The sequence below is a fragment of the Schistocerca americana genome, chromosome 8, assembly GCF_021461395.2.
Source record: "Schistocerca americana isolate TAMUIC-IGC-003095 chromosome 8, iqSchAmer2.1, whole genome shotgun sequence".
Lineage (NCBI taxonomy): Eukaryota > Metazoa > Arthropoda > Insecta > Orthoptera > Acrididae > Schistocerca > Schistocerca americana.
Genome location: NC_060126.1, coordinates 383,998,273 through 384,023,419, shown reverse-complemented (window position 1 = coordinate 384,023,419; position 25,147 = coordinate 383,998,273). Strand labels below are relative to the sequence as shown.

The following is a 25,147-nucleotide window of genomic DNA, read 5'->3' as shown; positions in this document are numbered from 1 at the left end:
TCATTTCACTGGATTGTATCCTACACTCCTCTCTTCTAGTCATAGTCCAAGTCTCTGAGCCGTAAATTAGTATGGGTGTGAAGAAAGTCTTGTATAGTACCAACTTGCACCTCAATGGCACTTCCCTTCCCCACACCAAACTCTCACACACTGGTAAAATGTTTCCCTACAAAGTCCAGAAAATTTGAATCAAACACTGACATACTGAATGAGAGCTGGAAGCAGTAGCAATGCAGAAAATAAACGAAAACATGAACTAAGCCTAAAAATAAAATTATATTTAGCTGATAAGTAAGTCTGGAACACACGGAAAACAGATTACCTTACAGCAGGGACGATCATCCTTTTTCAATTTGAGATCTCCTACATGAAATTTAGTCCATTTAGAAATGTAGATTTCACACGCGTGAATAAATTAAAATATACACTATCATAAATGTTGAAAAATATTTGGGAGATACTTGGCTTTACGTATCATTGCCAAGTTTATTATAGTTTGGTGAATAATTTGTCGGGGCCAACCTTACACAGCCTGAAAGATGGACATCAGTCGTTTATTTCTACGCTTAGATTTCAATATGTTCATCGTTGCAAACACTACCTCACATTGATAAGTTGATTAAAAAATCGGTAAAACATAGGATGCCGTGTTTAAAGTGTTAGATTAGGTTTTCCCACTCATTAATTTCCAAAAGTTATCTTCATTGTATTCTGACTTGCAGGAAATGCCATTTGGAAATCGAATAATTTCCTCTTCAGGTTCAGTCTCAGTGCAAGTGGAAAGAGTACTCATTTTACTTGAAATATCTTCCACATCGACTTTTTGGAAAGGTTGATTTACGAATGCTAGAAAAAGTACCGTTGCCTTTAAAGGTGAAAGTCGGTTTTCAAACCCTGCGTTTAGTGCTCTCACTTTGGCCGTTTACTACTTTGCAGGTTCTTCACTATCAACAGCGGCTTGCAATTCGAAGTCTTTGCAGGTTGTTGCAAATGGGGTTCAGTGTTTCCAATTTTAGGAATGACTAAAGTAGCATTACACATAAAACACATAAACTTACGTTTATGCGTTGCAACAGAAAGCTGTTCGTAAAGTTCACTGTGAAAGTGGAATGTCTTCCGTGTTTAGCTGCACTCCTACTGAGTGAGAACTATTACTTAGCACGTAGACGCCCTGGTCCTGATCGATAGCACTCGACAGCGGTGGTGAGACATCGTACAGTAGTGGTTACGATTCGCCTCTGTGTGTGTGTGTGTGTGTGTGTGTGTGTGTGTGTATTTGGAGGCACTGGCGCTCAATGACTCGGTTATTAGCCCCTATTCGCCGGTATTGGCTGCATTATCGCAGAGCTGTACTGTCGGTGTGGTGTGTATCGTTGCGCTGTCTTCATCTCAATTGTTTCGAAAACGAGTGATGAGGTGGTTTTTTGACATGTCAATACAAACAGAAATCTGAGTTTCGATAGCACACAAAGCGTTTAACTTATCATTACCTCCGTAGTGCACATTGTTGTTTCGCTGAATCTCGCAAGCGGCGCGGGATTAGCCGAGCGGTCTCAGGCGCTGCAGTCATGGACTGTGCGGCTGGTCCCGGCGGAGGTTCGAGTCCTCCCTCGGGCATGGGTGTGTGTGTTTGTCCTTAGGATGATTTAGGTTAAGTAGTATGTAAGCTTAGGGACTGATGACCTTAGTAGTTGAGTCCCATAAGATTTCACGCATATTTGAACATTTTTTTTTTTTAAATTTCGCGGCCAAATTTGTATTGCCCATTGGGGACGAAACTTGTTCGCCCCCCGCACCGCACACTGCACCACAGCCTGCAGCGAACCCTGAGATCTCTCGCCGGTCACCACAACCCCTGGTCATAATGCATCAAGTTACGATTCGCGAGTAGTAACCTCACGCAGAAGGGAAGACTGTTGCTTGGCGCGAGTGTTAAAAGCAGAGACAATGTTGTGAGTTTTACCGCCTGTAAATACCACGCGAAAAGCTCATTGTCAGCCAAGTATTATCTTGTGCAAAAAAAAAAAAAAAAAAAAAAACCAGATCATTTAAACAGATTTCTGACAAAGTATTTCAAAGGTCGAGTCATAAAACCATGCCGATCGACCGGTCGATCGGGATCGGCGGATTGAGCATCCCTGATTTCTGGTGTTGTGGAATACTGGCACGACCCAAACTTCACAGCTGTTCACTGAGAAAGCGGACGACTCGATAATGGTTCTAATTTGTATACTTGTCCGTTATCAACTGCCAGCAAGGTATGAGGAACCGCCAACAAATGAACGACCAATGGGGGCCGGCCGGAGTGGCCGAGCGGTTCTAGGCGCTACAGTCAGGAACCGCGCCACCGCTACGGTCGCAGGTTCAAATCCTGCCTCGGGCATAGATGTGTGTGATGTCCTTAGATTAGTTAGGTTTAAGTAGTTCTAAGTTCTAGGGGACTGATGACCTTAGAAGTTAAGTCCCATAGTGCTCAGAGCCATTTGAACCATTTTGAACCAATGGGGGATATGGCAACGGTGCACAGTTTCACTAGTATCGAAAGATACCTCGTATCTCCGTTTCAGTTTTAAATAAGATTAGCCTTACACGGTGTTATTCACAGAGATATATAGCAACAAGAGGTGAGTGGGGTGCAGGTGGTGGAATGGTGGCTTGTGGAGATGGTAAAGCTGGCCAGGGTGGCTAGGAAAACTCCGCTGCAAGATACAACATATTTGTGTTGGTTTACAATGCTACAGTGCTGCGACGTTCATGTATTCGTCCTCTGCAGGTGCGTGGTCTTCAGGTGGTGCCGATGACGTCGGTAGACCGCGGCAGTGGGATGGTCATTTGATGCCCGCATACTGCTTTGCTGACACTGTTTACATCACTCATAACAGCGTGCCTGAGTTAGCTGTATGTGGCCCTTAGTCAGCAGTGCCAGCAACACGTATGGCCACTGACTTCCTGTAGGTGGTTATGGTTAATGGGTTAGGAGTTCGCCCTGGTGTGGAGGGATGGTAGCAGTACTGCCCTCTGTGCGAACTGCTGTCCTCCAAGGCAGAAGATCCGTGATGTTGTGGCACATGAGGGATTGCTCCCCGTCGTGTTGGCTAAGTCCACGTGGTGGACTTAGAATCGTGAGCTGGTCTGTTGGAGCTGGCTGCCCAGACCAGCGTCGAGTTCTGGCTGGTCCATAGCGTGTTGGAGACTGACGTTGACCCCGATCTCATGGTGGGTGCTATCAGGCCGCATAACTGTGCTACAGATAGGAGGTATTTATAGCGATTAGTACCACCCTTGTTGTGCTGTTACACTGCTTCCAGCCATGTACAAACCGACACCCGTGTCGCAACGTTGTGAAAATACACCACAGGCCGGCCCGTATTTGCATAAGCTTTCTGTTATAGTACTACGATTGCGCAACTTAAACCTACCGCCTTGTGGAGTACAAGAAGACTAGCTTTTGAAGTTACATTCATTGCCTATATGCCTGCCTGCTTGCCCCACACATGGCTGTACTGGAACTGCTTTCATTCAGTAACGCCCGAAATTTAGTGACAGCGTAAGATGCATCATCTCTCTAGGACGACACAGACACCAGATCTGAACCTGTGACCAGTCTCCAAAGCAAGACTTCACCACAAAATGACGACATAGTTTATTTTACAGTTTTTTGTCTTACATCAGGCAACAAATCTCCGAATGTACAGCTCATTTCCACCCATAATTCCCAATCCATTTGTTGCGTTGGTCCAGAGGCTACTACACTTCCATTACTGTTTGAGCTATCTTTTGACTATTAACCCCTCCAAAACATTAAATAACTATTTACTTTAATATCTCCTTATCGTGCCCACATTACGCCTCATACAGTCGACAACAATGCTCGTTTCTACACTGCCGGGTTATTCGTCCTTCAAATCACATGTAGTTATTTTATACAATATAACTCTCTTATTAGTATATCTAGCTTTTACAATCAGCACACCTCCTCCTGTACAAACAGTTAACCCGTCCATCGGTATCTGATGTACTGGATGATCGTACTCGCGAGCGGCCGTCCGGGTAAGGCAGACAAAGGTTGCGCAAAACAGAGTCATCACTAATATAGTGTCTGTGCTGTGGCTGTGACACTTATGTTCTTGGTCGTGTGCTGCTGCTCTTCCCGGTATTTCTGAACATGAGAAAGAATTTCGTCTACAGAAACACGCCCCTCTTGCGTTTCTGTTAACCGGTTTAAGGACAGGTTTAGGGTGAGGATCCAACATTTCATTCAGGTAGGCAGATTTTTCACTAGTAGGATCGCTAGTGGCTTCTCCAGTCGGTACAGCTGCACCTGAGTAATGTTCATCTTTATTGCCCCCATAACAGAGGTTGACAGATGCAACGTCTGCTCCGTTACATCACAGACCGTTAATACCGTCTTAAGTTGCACAGAAAGGACAACTACTTATTGATGACCAGTTTTGGACGGCGTATCCATAATCAAATCAGCCATAAATGTCAATGTTGCGTTACACCAGGCATACAATTGGAAAATTGGCAATGAAATCAATTCGTGTGATAATAGAAATTGCCTCAACATGTTCTCATCTCTACTATGACAGCGTGAGAACATGTGTATGCCACACTATCTGCTACCACACTTGTTAATTTCATGGCAAGTTTTCATCTTAACGACTGGTGTAACGCAAGACTTACATTTAAGGCTGATTTTTGTCCGCAGCTCGTGGTCGCGCGGTAGCGTTCTCGCTTCCCTCGCCCGGGTTCCCGGGTTCGATTCCCGGCGAAGTCAGGGATTTTCTCTGCCTCGTGATGACTGGGTGTTGTGTGATGTCATTAGGTTAGTTAGGTTTAAGTAGTTCTAAGTTCTAGGGCACTGATGACCATAGATGTTAAGTCCCATAGTGCTCAGAGCCATTTGAACCATTTTTAAAGGCTGATTTCATAATGGATAAGAAGTTATAAATATGGTCATAAACAAATACCTGTTCTTCTTGTGCAACTTACAATCTCTATAACGGTTACTGTAACCGTTAATAAGTATTTCACTCCTATGCAAACCGAAACGTTCAGCTCCCTCGACCTTACCTTGCTCAAAGCAGTTCACTAGTACCACTTCGATACTTTTACAGAAAACATCCAGTACGAACATGCTTGCTGAATGTAGGCTCGCGGCTCCAGTACGTCACATGTCCAGTTCTGGCCTTCTTCTAAGTACAGCGGCATCTCGTATGTTTTTCCCTTCCAATGGTAGTACCTATAGCGTCCCCATTCCACTTCTAGTGAAGAGGTGCAACATTGTTAGGCAAAGGACAACCTTCATCACTTCGACCTGTAGCAACCTATGAACAGAGAACTCCCATCACTAACCTTCCCCCCTTCAAAAGGTTTTCCGTTACATAGACATACAAAAATATCTAACTTACATGCCAATGAACGTAAAAGTATAATCATACGTATAGCAACAAAACTTCTTCCTCCCGTCCCTATCTCAACTGGCATGCTAATCCATTATGCCTCTAAGTAACATGTACACTCTCACCTACACGTAAACTATTCCCTCCAAATTTCTTGGTGTTCATCCATATGGAATTTCCTGCAGAGATTTTGCAGGGCTTCTGTATACATGCCCCCAAGAAAAAACGACATCTGTCTCAACGCATCTGGTGCATCTCGAAATGGCTTCAGACGTCCCACACGCACAACAGTTGTAAGAACCGGTAATTTACCGACGTTTTTGTGTCAACTACCCCATATGGCCCTCGATAATTTGTTTTTTATTTCCTGGTCCTATCCTTCAGAATGTACAGGTTCTGTAACAGTACTAACTGACCGATTTTATACTGTAGCAATCTGCCACTATCATTCCCCGACCGTTCCAGGTTCTGCCGTTTGCTCCCTGAACATGCTTCCAAATTTCCCTCACTCTTTTAGCAAAATCACGTAACCTTATTTTGTCAAATGGCGATGGCATGCCTACCTGTAAACTACCTCATATGTTGACAGTCCCACTGCACAAGGGACTTTTGAATTATATGCACTCTTAAGGAAAGATAAACACATGCCCCAATCATTATAGTGGACACCCACATAATGACTCATAATCCTTCTGACTGTGTGATGCACCTCCGGCGCTCTACCATTAGCCTGGAGGCGCAATGCAATCATCAACTTCTTAACCCTAAAATTTAACAAACTGAACATAATGTTTGTTCTGTGATCAGTGGAAATAGTTTCTGGCACTCCCAATATGAACACCCAACTGTTCACCAATGCTTATGCTACTGTTTTTGCCTACTGATTACAGAAGCAATCTTTTCCACATATTTAGAAAAATGATCAATAATGGTTAACAAAAATCGATTCCTGGCTGGAATCTTGTTGAATGGTGCAAGAAGGTCCAACCCAATAATTTTAAAAGGCTCCATTGCTTCTTTCAATGTGTAAAAAAGTTATTAACTTGCATCTCATATCCGCTCACTGTCCCCATTGTACATAACCCCTCACATACCAGCCCACATCGTCCTTTATAGACTTCCACCATCAGCACTCTTTCACCATTATATTCGTTGTTCTACAACCATCATGGCCTGATAACAAGTGGTCATGCATTTCTTTCAACATTTCCTATTTCAACATAGCTGGCACTACAACACAATAACCCGCACTACACAGTGAATTGTGACTGCAGCCCATACTGTTTCGCTGCTTGCCATTGTGCAAGGGCTGAATTATGCTATTTTTCTCCTTAAACTACATGCGTTTGTGTGCCTCTTACCAGGTTTGTGTACTGCTTCATAGCTGAATGCACTTAGCCTTAATGCTCAACTATCCAGCCTACAAGAATGGTCCATAAGCTACAAAAACCTTTTAGGGGCTGAATTGTTCATTACTACTGTAAAGCTCTTTCTATATAAATAAAACCTGAAAAACGTAATTCCATATATCACACCAAGCGTCCCTTTTCTGTTGTTCAGTAGTTTTTCTCTGCTCTGCTGTGCTGCCTAGTGGCATACGTTACCACATGTCTATCTTCATTTACTACTTGACTGTGGACACATCCTATAGTCTGATTGGAAGTGCTGGTGGAAATTATCCAGAAATATTAGTGCTGAACTCAATGTCAATGGTCTTCTTCACTCTTCAAACGACTCTTGGCATTTCTTTGTCCATTCGAACTTTACTCCCTTTTTTAACAGTCGCGTAAATCACCGGGCTACTTTTGCAAACTCTTTTATGTATTTTCTATAGTAATTCGGTAAATGCAGAAAGACTAATTCCTTGGGAATACTAGTAAAGGGAAATTCCTGTACTGCCTCTGTCAACCTCAGCTCCGTCTCTACCCCTTCCATTTTAGTAATATATCCTAAATACCTAACTTCTTCTAATGTAAAACGGCATTTTTCTATGTTTACTGATAAATTTACTGCTCGTAAATTACTAAAAGCCCCTCGCAGATATTACATATGCTCTGCCATATCCTTCTGAAAAATGATTACATCATCCAGCTATACTGCAGGTATATCATGCACTGGCGAGGTTTCAGCCCCTTCAGCAGTCCACGATGAAATGTTCCAGGAGAATTTTTCAACCCAAATGGAATTCTACAATACTGGAAACGGCCGCAGAGGGCGAACGCTGTTTTTAGATAGTTCTCTGGGTGTGCCTCTATCTGATGTCTCCTACTTCTCGTATCTAAGGTGAGAAGTATTTACGCAGCCCCAAATTGTCAGAAGTTTCAATAATGTGTGGGACCAGATATGCATTTGTTATGGCTTCTTTATATCTATAGGTCCATGTGGTGACGTTTTCCATACAATTAGGACAGCTGCACTCCACAAACTATTGCTTCCCTCTCTTATACAAGCCACTATCTGTTGCTCAATGAATTCCTCTCATTCTGGTCGCAGACAAAAAAAAACCTATTTTTTTGGTTGGGAACGCTTTTATAGCACTACGTTTTGCCGCTCGGTTGCATAGAGCGAACATTTCAAGTCAGTAAGCCGAGTGCCATCGCTGAAGGTCAGAACTAGGTCAGGACTAGTTTCGGCAGTGTTTATAGTGACAACTGTTTTGTGCGATTGTCGTTTTTGCAAAGGCTGATTTTCGTGAGCGGCGTGCGGCGGTGAAATTCTGCTTTTTTCCCGAAAAAAGTGCAGTAAAACTCTCTCGAAATGTTAAAAACGGGGTACAAGGGCGGTGCTATTGGGAAAACACATGTGACTGTGTAGCTCGGCCGTTTCAGAAATGGTGAAATGTTAGTTGTTGACGAACCTCGTTCTGGTCATCCTTCTACGGTTCGAACACACGAAGATGTTCAAAATATTGTTACAGTCATCAATGAAGATCGGTGACGGACCACTGAAGAAATTGTGGAGCTGTCAGTAATTCAGTACAGGGATTTATGACAGAAGATTTGGGAATGAAAGGGTGGCTGCCAAATTTGTGCCACGACTGCTAATTGCTGAACAAAAACAAGGTTGCATGGAAGCAGCCTGTGCTTTGAAAGAATAGTCCCGAAATAGTCCAATTTAAAAAAAAAAGATATCACGCGTGTCGAAACTCGGTGCTATGCTTACGATCCTGAATGAAAGCAACAATGACGCCAGCGGAAGACTTCAAGTTCGCCTCACCCAATGAAAGGAGGACAGCTGAAATAAAACAGTAAGACAATGCCGATTTGTTTTTTTCCATGTAACAGGAGTCGTCTGTTCAGAGTTTTTTCCGCAGTGTCAGAAATTTAACCATACTTCCCATTTGGAAGTTTTGGAAAGACTGTGTAACAGCATGCAGGAGAAGTGGCATAATTTGTGGCTGTCGGGTAACTGGTTTGTCCATCATGACAGTTCCCCTGCTCATAGAGCCCTGCCTGTGCAACAGTTCTTTACCAAAAACAGGGGCGATGGCAACGGCGGAGGTCTATAGCCCCCCCCCCCCCCCCCCCCCAATTGGAGTATCATATTACACTGGATAAATTGACTTCAGAAATCAGTGAATATATTACTTCATCACATTCAATTTTTTTATAATTATGTATCAGTATAGGTTGCGGAAGAGCGGAAAATAGCTTGCTATCTAAGCCAATAAATATTATTTAACTTAAAATGGGCGTCTTATTATTTATTAATACCACTTACTATAATCAAGAAAGCTAAATATACCTGTTATGTCTACCAATACTTAAATTGCTGACCCCAGACAAAAAATTCGAATTCACCGGACATCTGGGTCAAACAGTATTATTTTCTCGGGCACACACATTCTGTAGACACGTTTTTACCCTCTAGTAAAAACGTTGTTCCCATAACTTAAAGTATACGTCACCTATGGTAAATTTTGGCATACTATGCTATCAGAAAGTCCAATACTAAGATCATGCAGTAACCATCTCTTACTCTGGGCAGGATTTCGATGCAGTGCCTAAAATCTATAATTGCTGAAACCAAAGACTTCACACCATATCTCCAACTCCACCTAAATTATACCGTGAAGGTCATAATCGCCTCTGATCCAGAGGCCTATGCTTACAACTGACATACGTGCCCCTGTGTCTAATAAAAACTAGTGCTTTCTACACTTCACTGTTCACACTACATTACAGGCTGCTTCTGCATCCATATTCATTACATCGAAATAAATTGGGGAATCCGCACCGGTGGTTGTGCTTTCCGTTTGCGTTTGACACCTGCTTGTTCGACTATTGTTTCTCATTACCATTCCTACAATAATGTTGGTGGAATCTAGCCATACCACATCTACTACGTTGAGGTTGGCGACATTGCCTCTACACATGTCGTGTCATTTCACATCTGCAACACCTCACGTCAACGGAAAATACTCTATTATTTTCCTGTATTCCTGTTAGTACATCAACTTCTTCAAACTGCGAGGTTAATTGGGTCGCAGAGTATAAATCAATTGCGGTAACCGTTCTCACCCTTCTAGAGATATCAAGACAGTAAGCCTCTCAAAAATGTGTCCCATATTTTCTTTTCTACTTCATGGAGTACGATTGTATTTGCCTTGTCATCATCCCCTAATTCACATGTCTGCCCATTCACATTCCATATTCTGTTGGTAAAATTTTCGACCGGCTCATTATGCTTCTTTGACGTACAATTGCTTGCGAAAAATCTTCGTGCTGTTTTGCTTTTTATACCTTTGTAGCAGACCTTTTTCTAGTTCATCAAATGTCTGTGTTCCTCTGAGCCCCTCCGTAAATATGTCATATGTCTAGGCTTTTCCTAACAATCGTAGTATTGTCACCTGTGATAACTGATTCTGTAATGACCCCCAGTATTAGCTGCTAACTCCAGGTCATCCAAAAAACACATTACGTTGTCAGTCAACTACCCAGAGAAGGGCACAACCAATCAGGCTGTGGCAGAATCTAATGAAGAAATAGGTTACTCCACCAATTCCAGCTCTTCCTCCCTGGCTGCAAGCCTTTTACCGAAGTCGGCATTATCTGCTTTCAAATTCAAGTTACAATGACCTCGTTTAAGAGGTCGCAAATAATGCTACTCTGTTTTACCACAGAACTAGGAAAGATCAGCCTGTTCTCCTGGTTGTACAAACGTGACCCTCAAATCCCTATGCATCTGTCATTTAGATTCCATGCCCCCTACACAAGAAACAGGAAGAAACACCACAAAACACAATAGTCTGCTCACTCACCCCTGTGTATGACAAAACTGCATGCTGCGATTGTAAAGCCGTGCTGCGTCGAGTGTGCTGACTCCAGTTCTCAAACAAGGACCACAAATACGTCTTACATCATTATATAGCGACCTAGAGGGAGTGGGGCTGCTATGGTGTGAAGGTGGTGGAGTGGTGGTTGTAGTGGTCAGCGATGGCTAGGAAAACTACACTGCAATGTACAACTTTTTTTATTCGTCTTGGTTTAGAGTACTAGAGTACTGCGACACCCCAGTATTCGCCCTCTGCTGCGGCGTGATCCACCGATGGTGCCGATGACGTTGGAAGACCGTGATGGTGGGATGGTCAATTGGCGTCTGTGGTGGCACTATTTACCCCCTCAGCAGAATGTGCCTGAGCTAGCACTATGCGGCCCTGAGTGAGCGTGCAAGTGACATGAACGGCTGCTGGATCCCCTTGGGCTGCTGGGTTAGAAGCTTGCCCTGGTGTGGAGGGATGAAGGCAGTACCGATCTGGCTGAGACTGCTGCCCTCCAAGTGAGAAGTTTGGCGGTGCTGTGGCACTCGGGCGATGGTTCCCGATTGTGTCACCTAAACCTTCAGGGTGGACTTAAATCCTTGAGCCGACCTGGAGGACCTGCCCAGAATGACGCCAGTTTCTGGCTGGCCCCTAGAATGATTGAGACTGATGTGGACCCGATGTCGTAAAAGATGCTGTCAGACTGGACATAATTGTGCCAGAAACAGGGAGCATTTAGAGCGATTAATAGTACCCTTGTTGTACCGTTACATTGCTTTCAGGACCTTCCAACGGTGTGGAAATATACCACAGGCTGGCACGTCGTAGCATGTGCTTTCTGCGACGGCGCCACGAATGGGCGGGCTAATCCTGCCGCCCTGAGGAGTACTAACTGGCTCGTTTGTGAAATTACATAGCACCGCATCTATGCCTGCCCACTTGCCCCACAACTTGCTGCACTGTGGTTGCTTTAATTAAGTAACGCCGAAACTCTGGCGATGGCGTCAAAATCGTCATTGTCAGGAATTCGTTAGGAATTTCTTTTCTGTTATAATAAACGTACTCTTACGTGTTCTAGGGGTACTACTATCGATAGTGGTATGACATTATCAACTGCACCACTTAGACTTCGATGGTTCTCTGGAGTGTCACATTCGTGCGGTACATTAAGTGCCAAATAGGTCTTTGTTTCACAGAAAGAAGGAACTTTTTTTAAAAAAAAATTTTCAGCATAAAATAGCGGAAGGAGTAACATACTTAGTGACTTCAAAAATCAAGATAAACGCTGTCGCCCTCTATGGCCATCGCGCAACAAGAGCGGTACATAGCCAGAAGTGTCCAGCAGGCACAGTCATGCTGTGGCAAGAATAGCAGGTGCATCAGATTGTCAGACTGAAATGGCGCAGCAACTCAAGCGGACTCCAAAGTTGATGAATGTGGGACAGCAGTACGATTCTTGTTGGGAAAAAGCCTAAGCTGCCTACAAATTAGCCGTGAAATACAGGCGGTCTATGGACTAAAGACGAAGCCGCCTGGTACAATTTTGCACAGAGCAAACTTTAATCATAGCTAACAGTACATTTAAAAATCATGAGAGAAGGTTGTATACGTGGAAGAGACCTGGAGACACTGGTAGGTTTTAGATTGATTACATTATGGTTAGAGATTTAGGAACGAGATTTTAATCTGTAAGACATTCCCAAGGGCAGATGTGGACTCTGACCACAATTTATTGGTAATGAACTGCGGATTAAAACTGAAGAAGCTATAAAAAGGCAGAAACTGAAAGAGATGGGACCTGGATGAACTGAAAGAACCCGAGGTTGCAGAGGGTTTTAGAGGGAGCATTAACGAACGATTCACGGAAGAAATGATGAGTGAGAAAGCCTACAGCCTGGTCCTCATTCTGACTGGCTAAAAGACCTGTAAGTTAAAGTTATTCGTGCAGCGCATGTGGAGCTCGCGAAGGCGAGGAGTGGCAGGCCTCTTCGGATGATGTGGCCCTCTGGAGCGGACATTTCGGAAATCTAAAGTTATCGACCCTTCATGACGAACGAAATTACGTTCCCGCTGCGGGAAGCATGTAAAGCATTCCCGTGCGCGGGCATCGAATTCTGCTTAACCATTCCAATTTTTCCATTTTTCTCTGCGTGTGTTGCGGATTAGTGAGGGTGGACGTGTTCGGTAAAAATCGTATCTGAACAGAGGGCGGAGACATTAGCTTACTGGCAGTGGTGTTGGATAAAAGTGTGGCATTTGGCTAGCTTTAATTCATACCACTGGTATTAATTTGTTTCCACGGAAATTTGTCTTGTGCTTCTTTTCCTATTGACTTTTAGTCGTATTGTTGTGATTATTGGCAGTAGTTGACAGTGACCAGTTGAATACATTGTATTGAACTACAATGACAGAAAAAAATATCAACACCAAGAAGGAGCTGTGCGACATAAACGTGGCAGGCGAGTTTCTACATCTGAAAGATGACTTCTATTAAAATTTGCTAGGAGCACCACCAGGGGATGCAAGTAAAGTTTGCTTTGAATACACGCCTTAACAACCGTGGGCAATGATTTTGAGATAGGACGTGATCAGCTGTCTAGAATGCCATTAGGGAAACTAGGCGCCGTTATCAACAACTCAATGAGTTTGAAAGAGGTCATGTAAGAGGGCTATGAGAATCTCGATATTCCTTCTGCGATGCTGCAAAAAGACTTGGTAGGAATGCAGTCACTCTACGTGATTGCAACATCAGCTGGGCCACAGTACTGCAACGAACTGTTACAAGTCGATTACTTCAAGGACAGATCTGTTAAGTGCATTCCACTGCTCTCAAACCACCACCATTTGCGACTTCAGTGGTATCAAATAGCTCATTGGAGGGCAGGGTGGAGAACTCTTGCGTATTCTGATGAAAGTAGATTCTGTCTCCGTGCCAGTGATGGCTATTTTTGGTTAGGAGTAGGCCAGTTGAGGGTTTGCAGCCAACCGTCTGCGTGCTAGACACATTAGGCTTACACCTGCAGCAACGAACTGGAGAGCGATTTCGTATGACAGTAGGAGGAGCCCTCTTGCTGTTATCCTATACACCACAGCTTCAGATCTGTTCGTCGATGTGGTGGTCCGACCAGTTGTGCTGCCAGTCACGCACAGCATCTCAGTGAGTGTTATCCAACGCGAAAACGCCCCCCCCCCCTCCCCCCTTCCTCCCACATAGTTCTGTTGTAACTCAACATGCTCTACAGGGTGTCGAAAAGTTGCCTTGGATCTACCTTCAATCGAGCACATATGGGACATTATCTGATGATATCTCCAACGTCATACCCAAATAGCGTTAACCGTACCTATATCGACTGACCAACTGCAACAGGCATGGGACTCTACCCAACAAATGGACATCCGGCTCCTGTCAAACACAACGCATGCTAATTTGGATGATTGCGTTCAACATTCTGGTGGCTACATCGGTTATTAATGTACCAGCATTTCACACTTGCTACGACTTATCTGGGGCTTATATTAACCTGTGACCCTAGAATGTTAATCACTTAAATATGTTACCTAGACAAAAGTACTCCCTACATTTCATTAATCTACATTAATTTTTTGCTGTTGTGATTTTTTTCTGTTCAGTGTTTTATCGCTGAATGTATTCCAGTGCAGTGGTCGGGTCACGGAATCTTACCTAGAAGTAGTTAGGCAGCTACAGAGCTTTTAGCTTTTGACACTTAGGAGTTCGTGAGGCTGATGAGCCTAACTGAAACTGATTTTGAATGTGTAGCAGTACAGAGAATTACTGAGTCAGCCAATGAGCGTTTCCAATTAAATCCGTTGAACAGCACGCTGTATAATGTGCTTGGCGCGGCGTACTTCACCAAGAATACGTGTGTTCACGCCGCTGCCGCGAGTGTAATTTCGCGCGAAGCTACGGAAGCTTCGAGGAGCGGACGAAAGGAACGTTTCAAAAGTGAAAAGTGGAGCAAAACATGTAATATATAGCCTCTTCGACGTAAAAGTTGAATAGCAGTGCTGATAAGTTGCAATTATTCTTACAATATCGTAAACGAAAAAGAAATTATTGAATGAGTTTCCTTCCATCATCGGAAAATACAACAGGGTGGTTTCACAAGTCTGGTAAATTTCCTCTAAAGAATGGAACATTTTTGTTGCCCCTACATGGTTGATAAACATGTTTATTCCGAGGATCGTTTAAGGAATTTCAACAATATAAAGCGTAAAGTTCGTGATTGACAGCCGTCTGCCGTTGAAATGGAGGAAACCGATTTTCGTGCGGTTATTAAACATTTGCATTGGAAGGGTTGGACTACAGCACAAATCAAAGCAGAACTGGATGAAGTTCACGCAGACTCTGCATCATCCTGGAAAGTGGTGGGTCAAGTACCCAAGACGAGACGAAGTGCGCTCCCGCCGTCCAGTTGAGGTCACCACAAAGGAAACGGTTGACAAAATCCACGATACGGAAATGCGAGACCGCGGAATAAAAATTCGTGAAACTGCTGAGACTATAAGCATCTCAACTGAGCGAGAGTGTAACATCCTCCATGAATAATTTTCTATGTAGGGTCTATGCGCGAGGTGGTTGCCGCGATTGTTCAAAGTGGAGCAAAAGTGAGTCTGGTACAACGTTTCAGCACATTGCACCAGAGTCCAAATGGTAGTCAAAGCAATGAGCAAATGTCGGTGACAGTTCATCGAAGAAAGCAAAGACCATTTTGTCAGCTGCTGAGGTGATGGCGCTGTTTCTTGGGATTCCCAAGAAATAATCCTCATAGATTACTTGGCAAAAGGGAGAACCATAACCGGATCCTATAGTGCTTCATTGTTGTAGTTAGGTAGTTACTTAGTTAGTTGGTTGCGTGTTCCATTGATCAATCGCACGCTACGGAAGCCGTTATGATGTAGAAAGTGTCAAGTGCACAAGAAATGCACATGTGATACAACATTTTTTAATATATATATATTACAGTACAGTGTTAAAGATTAATATTTATATTATTTACCCCATTCCCTTAAATGGCACAACATGCATATTCTATATTAATAGATTTATTTATTCCTATTCAAGAATTCATCTATGGTATAGAAGGAGTTGTCAAGGGGATATGATTTCAATTTATTTTGGAGGCTATTACTGCATTCTGTCAGACATTTTATTTCGTCATGTAATTTGTCAAAAATTTTTATAGCAGCATATTTTGCCCCTTTCTGGGCCAAAGATAGGTTGAGTAAAGGATAGTGTAAGTCTCTCTTTTTTCTGGTATTATAATCATGAATGTTTCTGTTGTTTTTAAACTGGTCCATGTTGTTGATAACAAATTTCATTAGTGAACAAATGTACTGTGAGGCTGTTGTAAGTATTCCCAATCTTTTAAAAATATGCCTGCAAGATGTTCGACTATGAAACCCACACATTATTCTAACCACTTTCTTTTGAGCAGTGAATACTTTTTGTGTAAGTGTTGAGTTACCCCAAAATATTATCCTGTATTATATCAGAGAGTAAAAGTATGCAAAGTATGTTAGCTTACTAATTTATATATCGTCAAAATTGGAAATTATTTTTATTGCGAAAGTTTCTGAACCTAATCGCTTTAGAAGATCGAAAATATGAATTTTCCAATTAAGATTCTCATCTATATGTACACCCAAAAACTTAATGTTCTCTACCCGGTCTACTGACTTCTGTTGGTGTGTTATATTTATTGTAGGAACTGTATTTTCTCCAGCATAAAATTGGATGTACTGTGTTTTTCCGAAGTTTAGAGCAAGCCCATTTGCAGAAAACGAATTAATGACTTTTCCAAAGACCTTATTTGTATCGTTTTCAATTGGAGTTTCTTTTACTGGATTAATAATGATGCTTTTATCATCAGCAAACAGTGTCAGTTCAGCTTCTTGTTTCAGATAAGAAGGGAGGTCGTTCACATATATCAAGAATAGAAAGGGACCCATTATTGAACCCTGTATAACAACTAATGTAATTTTACCCCAGTTAGATGAAGTGGCAAACTTATTTAAATCATGTGACCCATATAAAGAAACATTTTGTTTCCTGTTCTGTAGGTACGACTTAAACCATTCATATGCTATCCCATTTATGTCATAGAATTGTAATTTCTGTAACATAATGTCGTGGTTCACACAGTCAAATGCTTTGGACAAGTCACCGAAGATTCCTATTGGTGACATTTTACTATGTAAAGACTCTATTATGTGGACAGTGAAATTGGATATTTCTGTCTCAGTGGAACAGCAATTTTGAAATCCGAACTGTGATTCCATTACTGTTAAGATGGCCAACCACTCTTCAGTTCATTATTTTCTTGAGATGTTTCAGAATGGCGTAAGCAAGGATACTGTCCAATAATGATTGACATATGCGGTGTCCCTCTTTTTGTAGAGAGGCCTGACAATGGTATGTTTAACTTGTCTGGGAGAATACCTTGAGTTAGTTATGCATTACATATGTGACTCAGAACATCAGCTGTTGTTTTAATATCTTATTAGAGATGTCATCTACTACAACAGAACATTTATTTTTCAAAGATTTAATAATTTTACTTATTTCACAAGAGGTTGTCAGGTGAAACATAAACTGACAAAAATTTTTCAAAACTGACTCTTCCATGTACTGCCTGGCTTTTTCTTTTGAACTATTCTCACCAATTTTTTCTCCTACACTTAAGAAATGGTTGTTAAATACGTTAGCTACTTGTGTACTGTTGGTTATGATGGTCTCATTCTCTTTAATAGTAATGCTGGAGTTGTTAATTTCTTCTCTATCATACGTATTTCTTGATTTCCTTACAACTTTTCTCAGTGTGTTAAAATAATTTTTGTAGCGTAATACAACTTCTGGATCTTTACTAGTTCTTGCTGTCTCATACAGCTTTCTTTTTCTTTCTGAAGGCTCTTTAATACCTGTAGTAACCCAAGGTTTCTTTGAAAAGTGAGTGGTGTTGCATTTAGTAATTTTCTTTGCGAAACAATGTTAAAAAAGGGATATAAGTTTATCAAGAAGTATGCTACATTTATTATTAGCATTTGGCTCATTATATACACTTCCCCAATCAAGATTTCTTAAACTTTCTCTGAAGTGCTCTGTAGATAATAGGCTGAGCATCCTCACACTTTTACTGAATGGTTTCTGAACTGTAAATCCTGTTAGATTTTGTAAGTTAATCAGTTGTGCATCATGGTCTGACAATCGATTTACCACAGGGAAAGCATGTGTTCGTTTTACATTCTCTTTCTGTACAAATAAATTATCTGTTACAGTGCTACTGTCTTGAGCTATACGTGTAGGTAAATTGACCACTAAGTTATATGTTGTTAATAACACTTCTAGTTCACTTTTCCTATCAGAATTACTTAAAAAGTTTGAAACTTGCGTTGGCTGAAAACAGACCAAGGGTGGCACCAAAAAAGTGCTCGTTCACCAGGATACTGCACTATCCCACACACCAGCAATAATGATGGCAAGAGTACATGAAATGAGATCTGAAGTGGTTCCTCATCCACCCTATTCACCAGACATAGCCCGAAGTGACTTATTCCTATTCCTTAACTTGAAACTTTGGTGCGGTGGTAAGAGATTTTCATCAGAAGAGGAACTGATAGCCATAGTCAACGAGTATTTTACAGATTTCGACATAACTTTTTTTTTGAAGTGGGATGAAAGAGCCGGAAGATCGCTGGACCAAGTGTATATACTTTAAAGGAGTCCGTGTCGAGAAATAAGGTGATGTGCTTACGAAACAAACATTTTTCCTTGCTTTTTTTACGATACTTATCAAACCACAGTCGTACATCTTAATATTGCGATTTGAGAGTGCATGTTTGGTAGCTGTAGTATCACGGTACGTGACATCCCACTATCTGTTTGAAAGGTGCGTTGTCCGATTCGCGCATCGTCGGTGGGAAAAAGGTGAAGCCCGGCGAAATCCCGTACCAGGCGCTGATGGTGTCTGACTACTCATCGATTTGCGGTGCATCGCTCATCTCCAAGTCCGCCGTCCTCACTGCGGGACACTGCGTCAAAGAGTAAGTTAGCGCAATACATTTTTCATTACTCTACATTAATTTTTGGTGTTAATGAAAAATCGCGGGAGTTGGTCACAGTTTGAGTCGTCAACTATTACTCTGTTCCAGCAGCAGCAAAAGTGTTTTTTTAAGGTCTAGACTCTCTGAGTATTCTAGGATAAGTGGTCGTAGACTTTAAGTATCAAATTCTCAACTTGAAACTTGCACTTCCCCCTAGCATGACGGATAACATCGTGTACCACGTGTTCTGAATACCCTTCAGACAAGATGTTGACATTATCTTGAGAAGATAACTGAATTATTTTTGCCAAAATTAACATTAGGGTCTTCGGCAGAGAAGGCTATATGTTTGTGAAATCCAAATCCCGCGCTTTGAGTCTATTTATTATATTACTATAAATATCGATCGCTTTTTCATCCGGGTTCTCATAAAAATCAAACAGGCAGATGCCGATTCCACTCTTTGCAGAGTAAAAACTGACAATTATTGGAAATAATTATATATATATATATATAATTTGGCGGATCTCTCGAAATGCTGTAAAACACGCATGGCCTTAGTTTTTCCACGCTATCTTAGATTGATGTTGGAGCCAGAAATTTGAAAATGAAAGAGGACGTCTTAGTTCTACCGAGCGATATTTTTGACGCGATTTGGGAATCATTAAATATCACGGGCCATAAGGTTGAATCGCAGTCAATAGAACTGTACGACAAGTTACGGTCTACGCCATGGTAAACTTTGGACAACTCTGAAGCTGTCACTTTTTCCTCGTCTGTCGTGAATACATCGCACTTTAAAAACTGCTGCAAAGTCTGAGTATTCTTTCGAGATCTTTCACCCTGTTGGTGTTCCGGGACGCTATGATGCCGTTTTACATCATTCAAACCTCCGTCTGGTATCATAAATGATTTCATACCCATGTTGCAAGAAGCTTTATGCGCATTCGTATCAGCGTTTTTCAAAAAAGGATACGAATTATTCCATTCATCCCGGTAGGAACACTTCACTTTACAGTTTTTGTAGTTTACTTTTTCACTGTCTTTTTCTGAATCAGAAATGACTCAAATCCAAAGGAACTGTTCAGTAATAGTAATTGCAAAGTGCACAATAACACACTAAACGCTATTTATTTTATGAATCGCATAAAAACACCGAACCTCTGTGATAAGTAGTGTGTACTAACTGCACGGCGCCGTCGTAACGCGAGACACTGGTGCAGCGAGGGGAGGGGGGGGGGGGGGGGGAGGGCGGCTAGTGACCGAACGCGTGCGACACTCACTTGTCTCCTTCCAGGGGCGGCGTGGGTGTGAGCGGCTGCTGTCATTGTCCACACGCCCGACACCGTTGCATGTACGCAACGCGCCCCATGTACTTCCCTTGAATGCGATTTCTTTCTAACCTAGGCCAGGTTTACCATAAAGCGGGACAATTAGCGTCCCGCAGACACACATTGCGGGACACATTATTTGAGCACTACCTTGTACCTTTAATGACTTTACCTTTAGCGTGTGCGGTGCACGATGTTGTAAAATGTGTTCATATTCTTGAACATTTGCTACTTTCTTAAGCGCAACAGTGTTACCACGCCCTAACCACGAAAAACATGATACTCCCCGCCTCCTTTTATGCTCAAGACGTCTAGTGGTCAGTTCCGGATTTCATAGGATGACCGAAAGTTTTTGACCAGGTAGCGAAGGTTTGCCAAGACAGTTTCATTTATTATCTGACATAAACTGTCAATGTGTCAACAAATACTAGCCCTCTCTTATGCCTCATTGTGTAGCCTCTGTGTGGTGTGCGTACTGTAAGACCTTCGGTACACACACCATCAGATTATTTGACTTGTCACCCTAACGAAGTAGGCGAGTGTCAGCAATACATCTCGTGGTCTTATCGTGGCGTGTTTATCTTCTGCCGTTAGGTCAGACGATAGAAATGCCACTTGCACGCTTAGAGTAGCAGATTGACGGTGACCAACTTTAAACAGAACTTGACTAATTTTCACACACGTTTATTAAAGTAATAAAAAGCATAAAAATAACTTAACTTGGTTCTGGATGCTATTTACAATTGACAATCGGAAGTTCCTTTGGTCTTGGTGCGTTAATCTTATTCTCACATATCTCTGATACTTGACAAAGTGTCTATACATTTCTCTTCATGGCTATGTACAGGAATATGATAATCTTATTAGGCGCAGTCTGAAACTTGACTACAGACTAATGCAGACAGACTAATCGGAGGTCTGTACACTCGTTATAATAGCTCGCGAATTCAGGTATCACTACGCGAGTGTGATCCGCGAGGAGAAAAGGTTCTACGTTAGCAGCAATCTCATTGGCTGCGTGACATATTAATACGCGGATCGGCGGAAGCAGAATTTGGTCCGTCTCTAAGACAGCGCCATCTTGTAGTGCGGAGACGGACGAGCGCTGCGCCTGCGCTGTTGTGCTTAGCGGGGCGCGCTCTATTGGGAAAGTTGTGTACCCGCTGACTACGCGGAACTATGTACACAACACTCTGCAAAGTATTCTCCGTCCTAACAGGCCTTGAAATGTCCAACGGTACCGACCGTTCGCCGTGTTATCCTCAGACCACTGGCGTCACTGGATGTGGAAATGGAGGGGCATGTGGTCAGCACATCCCACTCCCGGTTGTAAGTCAGTTTACGAGACTGTACATGCTACTTCTCAATCAAGTAGCCCCTCAGTTTGCCTCACAAGGGCTTAGTGCACCCCACTGGCCAACAGCACTCAGCAGACTGGATGGTAACCAATCCCAGTGCTAGCCCAGCCCCATAGCGCTTAACTTTGGTGATTTGACTGGAACCGGTTTTATCACTGCGGCGAGGCCGTTGGCTCTGCTAAGTATCAGTAATGTTCAAAAGATTATTACACTGTGATTTGCCAGTAGGAGAACTGCCTTGCCATGCGACTGACCTCAGAGCAGTATTAACAACTATTATCATTATGACCAGTGCCATCATGCAACATTTCTGATTGGCTGTGTCGTTGTCGCCATTGTACTGAAAGAACAGTGTGCCATCACGACCGCATGTAGTGTGACTTTTCTTATTTTGCCAAGCGATAAATCGTAACAACATTGTATTATCCGTAATATCGTGATGATGGTTTTGCAGGTAAACTTCTATCCATTATCCTAATGAGGAAGACACAGTTAAGTGAGACTTTTTAGAAAGAAAAGTTTTGCACAGAATAGAACCACAAAATCCAACAATGGTATTGATGTATGAAGACATGCGTTAAAGTCTCACATATTTAATGGAAAGTTAATTATTATTCAGCTTGAGACAGTGTAGTGGAACCAGCAACCATCGGTATGCATCTATGAGAAATTTTAATGAGCTCCAGAAATTATAGTGATGATGCCGATATTCTTCCTGTATACAGCTATGCAAATGGCAACCATCACTCAGACTAACATCTGTCGTCGTTAACCCAGGCCATACGGCACTTAAACGCTGGTAATTTCAGCAGGAGTCTAAGAGAGGAGATCCTAGCGAGGCAATGACTCCTGGTGGCGCCATCAGCTGATGCGACACAGATTCCACGAGTGATGTGCGGTCCAAGCGCCTCGTGCCAGACCCTGCTTTGACGAAGGCGGCTTTTATTATTTCAGTTCCATCACCCCGTCCCTCTGAGAGAAACAATGATTGTATGCTTTTTACACGACTCCTTTCCTACAACAAAGCAATCGCACTTCATTCGTTTCTTACAAAACTTAAGTATGTTAAATTTTTATACGGGGTATTCAAAAAGTCTCTCCGCAGTGCCGTATGATTGTTAGCCGCGCGTGCCGTATGACTCTTCGCCTGCCTGGGTTACTTCCCTTCAAGTGGACTCTCGCAACATTCCACTGTTCCGTTTATCTCAGCCAGCGTCAGTAGTATCGTTCGTGTGTGTCGTTACGTGTTGACGTGAACGTTTAATTTTAGTTCCTTTGTTAGTTTGTCTCGTTTTTGTCACTGTTAAAATGCTAACTACTGAAGAACGTGTGTTTTTAGTCGAACAAGTGTTCAAAGCTGGCGGTAAATACACATTTCTGTTCGTCAAACATTTAACTCAGTTGTCCTGGAGACAACACTCCCACACCGCGATACTGTGCGAGATTTGATTAACAAATTTCGAACTACGGGTTCAGTGACAGATGCACCAAGGAGTGGTCGTCCTAACGTTTTGTCTGAGGACAAACTACTCGAGATTTCCGATAAAATGTCCGTGAGTCCGAACAAGTCGTTAAGAAAGTGTCGGAACGGCCCAGACAACTGTAAGGAAAATATTGGAACTTTTCCCATACAAAGTGTCAGTCTACATCTACATCTACATCTACATTTATACTCCGAAAGCCACCCAACGGTGTGTGGCGGAGGGCACTTTACGTGCCACTGTCATTACCTCCCTTTCCTTTTCCAGTCGCGTATGGTTCGCGGGAAGAACGACTGTCTGAAAGCCTCCTTGCGCGCTCTAATCTCTCTAATTTTACATTCGTGATCTCCTCGGGAGGTATAAATAGGGGGAAGCAATATATTCGATACCTCATCCAGAAACGCACCCTCTCGAAACCTGGCGAGCAAGCTACACCGCGATGCAGAGCGCCTCTCTTGCAGAGTCTGCCACTTGAGTTTGTTAAACATCTCCGTAACGCTATCACGGTTACCAAATAACCCTGTGATGAAACGCGCCGCTCTTCTTTGGATCTTCTCTATCTCCTCCGTCAACCCGATCTGGTACGGATCCCACACTGATGAGCAATACTCAAGTATAGGTAGAACGAGTGTTTTGTAAGCCACCTCCGTTGTTGATGGACTACATTTTCTAAGGACTCTCCCAATGAATCTCAACCTGGTACCCTCCTTACCAACAATTAATTTTATATGATCATTCCACTTCAAATCGTTCCGCACTCATACTCCCAGCTATTTTACAGAAGTGTTTGTTCCGCTATCATATAATCATACAATAAAGGATCCTTCTTTCTATGTATTCGCAATACATTACATTTGTCTATGTTAAGGGTCAGTTGCCACTCCCCGCACCAAATGCCTATCCACTGCAAATCTTCCTGCATTTCGCTACAATTTTCTAATGCTGCAACTTCTCTGTATAGTACAGCATCATCCGCGAAAAACCGCATGGAACTTCCGACAATATCTGCTAGGTCATTTATATATATTGTGAAAAGCAATGGTCTCATAACACTCCCCTGTGGCATGCCAGAGGTTGCTTTAACGTCTGTAGACGTTTCTCAATTGATAACAACATGCTGTGTTCTGTTTGCTAAAAACTCGTCAATCCAGCCACACAGCTGGTCTGATATTCCGTAGGCTCTTACTTTGTTTATCAGGCGACATTGCGGAACTGTATCGAACGCCTTCCGGAAGTCAAGAACAATAGCATCTACCTGGGAGCCTGTATCTAATATTTTCTGGGTCTCATGAACAAATAAAGCGAGTTGGGTCTCACACGATCGCTGTTTCCGGAATCCATGTTGATTCCTACATAGTAGATTCTGGGTTTCCAAAAACGACATGATACTCGAGCAAAAAACATGTGCAAGAACTGAAAAATACTCATCATAGCAAGAGCCTGCATTATTGTCAATGGTTCAAAAATTTCGTTCAGCAAAATATGAGGGATATTCTTAATGAAACGTTTTTCACTGATGAGGCGTTGTTTCATTTATCCGGGTACATGAACTCGCAAAATTCTCGTATGTGGAGTACTGCAAATCTATTGTGTATTCAAGAGGAACCACTTGATTCTGTGAAAATAGGACATTGGATTGCAATTTCTAGACGTCGGATTGTGGGTCCCATATTTTTCAACGAAAAATACTGTGGTGATATTATGTACCGATTCATAGGAGAACGTTTGTTAAGTGAAATACGGAGCGGTTATTTTCAGCAAGATGGTGCAACCGCGCATACAGCTCGCGTTTCAATGTCAATGCTTGCTGATGTTTTTGGTGATCGCATAATTTCACAGGGACTTTGGCCTCCACGATCGCCTGACCTAACACCACCTGACTTTTTCTTCTGGGGTGCAGCGAAAGCAACTCTCTAAAATAACCGTCCAAAATCTATCGATGAATTGAAAATCGCAATATCCACTTTCACTGCTTCTGTTACAGAAGAAATGTTACAGCTTGTGTTTGGAAACATGATTAGATGAATTGAATTGTGTATTCAACAACAGGGGGACACTTTCAACATTTAATGTGAAAATCTGTAAGTAAAAATGAATATTAAATAAATTTATAACTTGTATTTCACTGAGATTTATTTCGTTATATTCACTGCAGCATACGGCACGAGTGACTAACAGTCATTCGGAAGTGCAGAGATGCTTTTTGAACACCGCTTATAAACAAATCATTATAACATTATCTGTATGTATT

At 42.4% G+C, this 25,147-nt stretch overlaps 1 protein-coding gene across 1 annotated transcript in view; it reads left to right on the top strand.

Moving 5' to 3' along the window:
• The window catches only part of LOC124546025 (brachyurin-like), a 184,638-nt gene that overhangs the window by 30,727 nt on the left and 128,764 nt on the right, over positions 1-25,147 (top strand). The window contains exon 3 of the mRNA XM_047124999.1: positions 18,573-18,726. Within this exon, the coding sequence (XP_046980955.1) occupies positions 18,573-18,726 (154 nt within the window). The remainder of the gene's footprint in view (positions 1-18,572; positions 18,727-25,147) is intronic.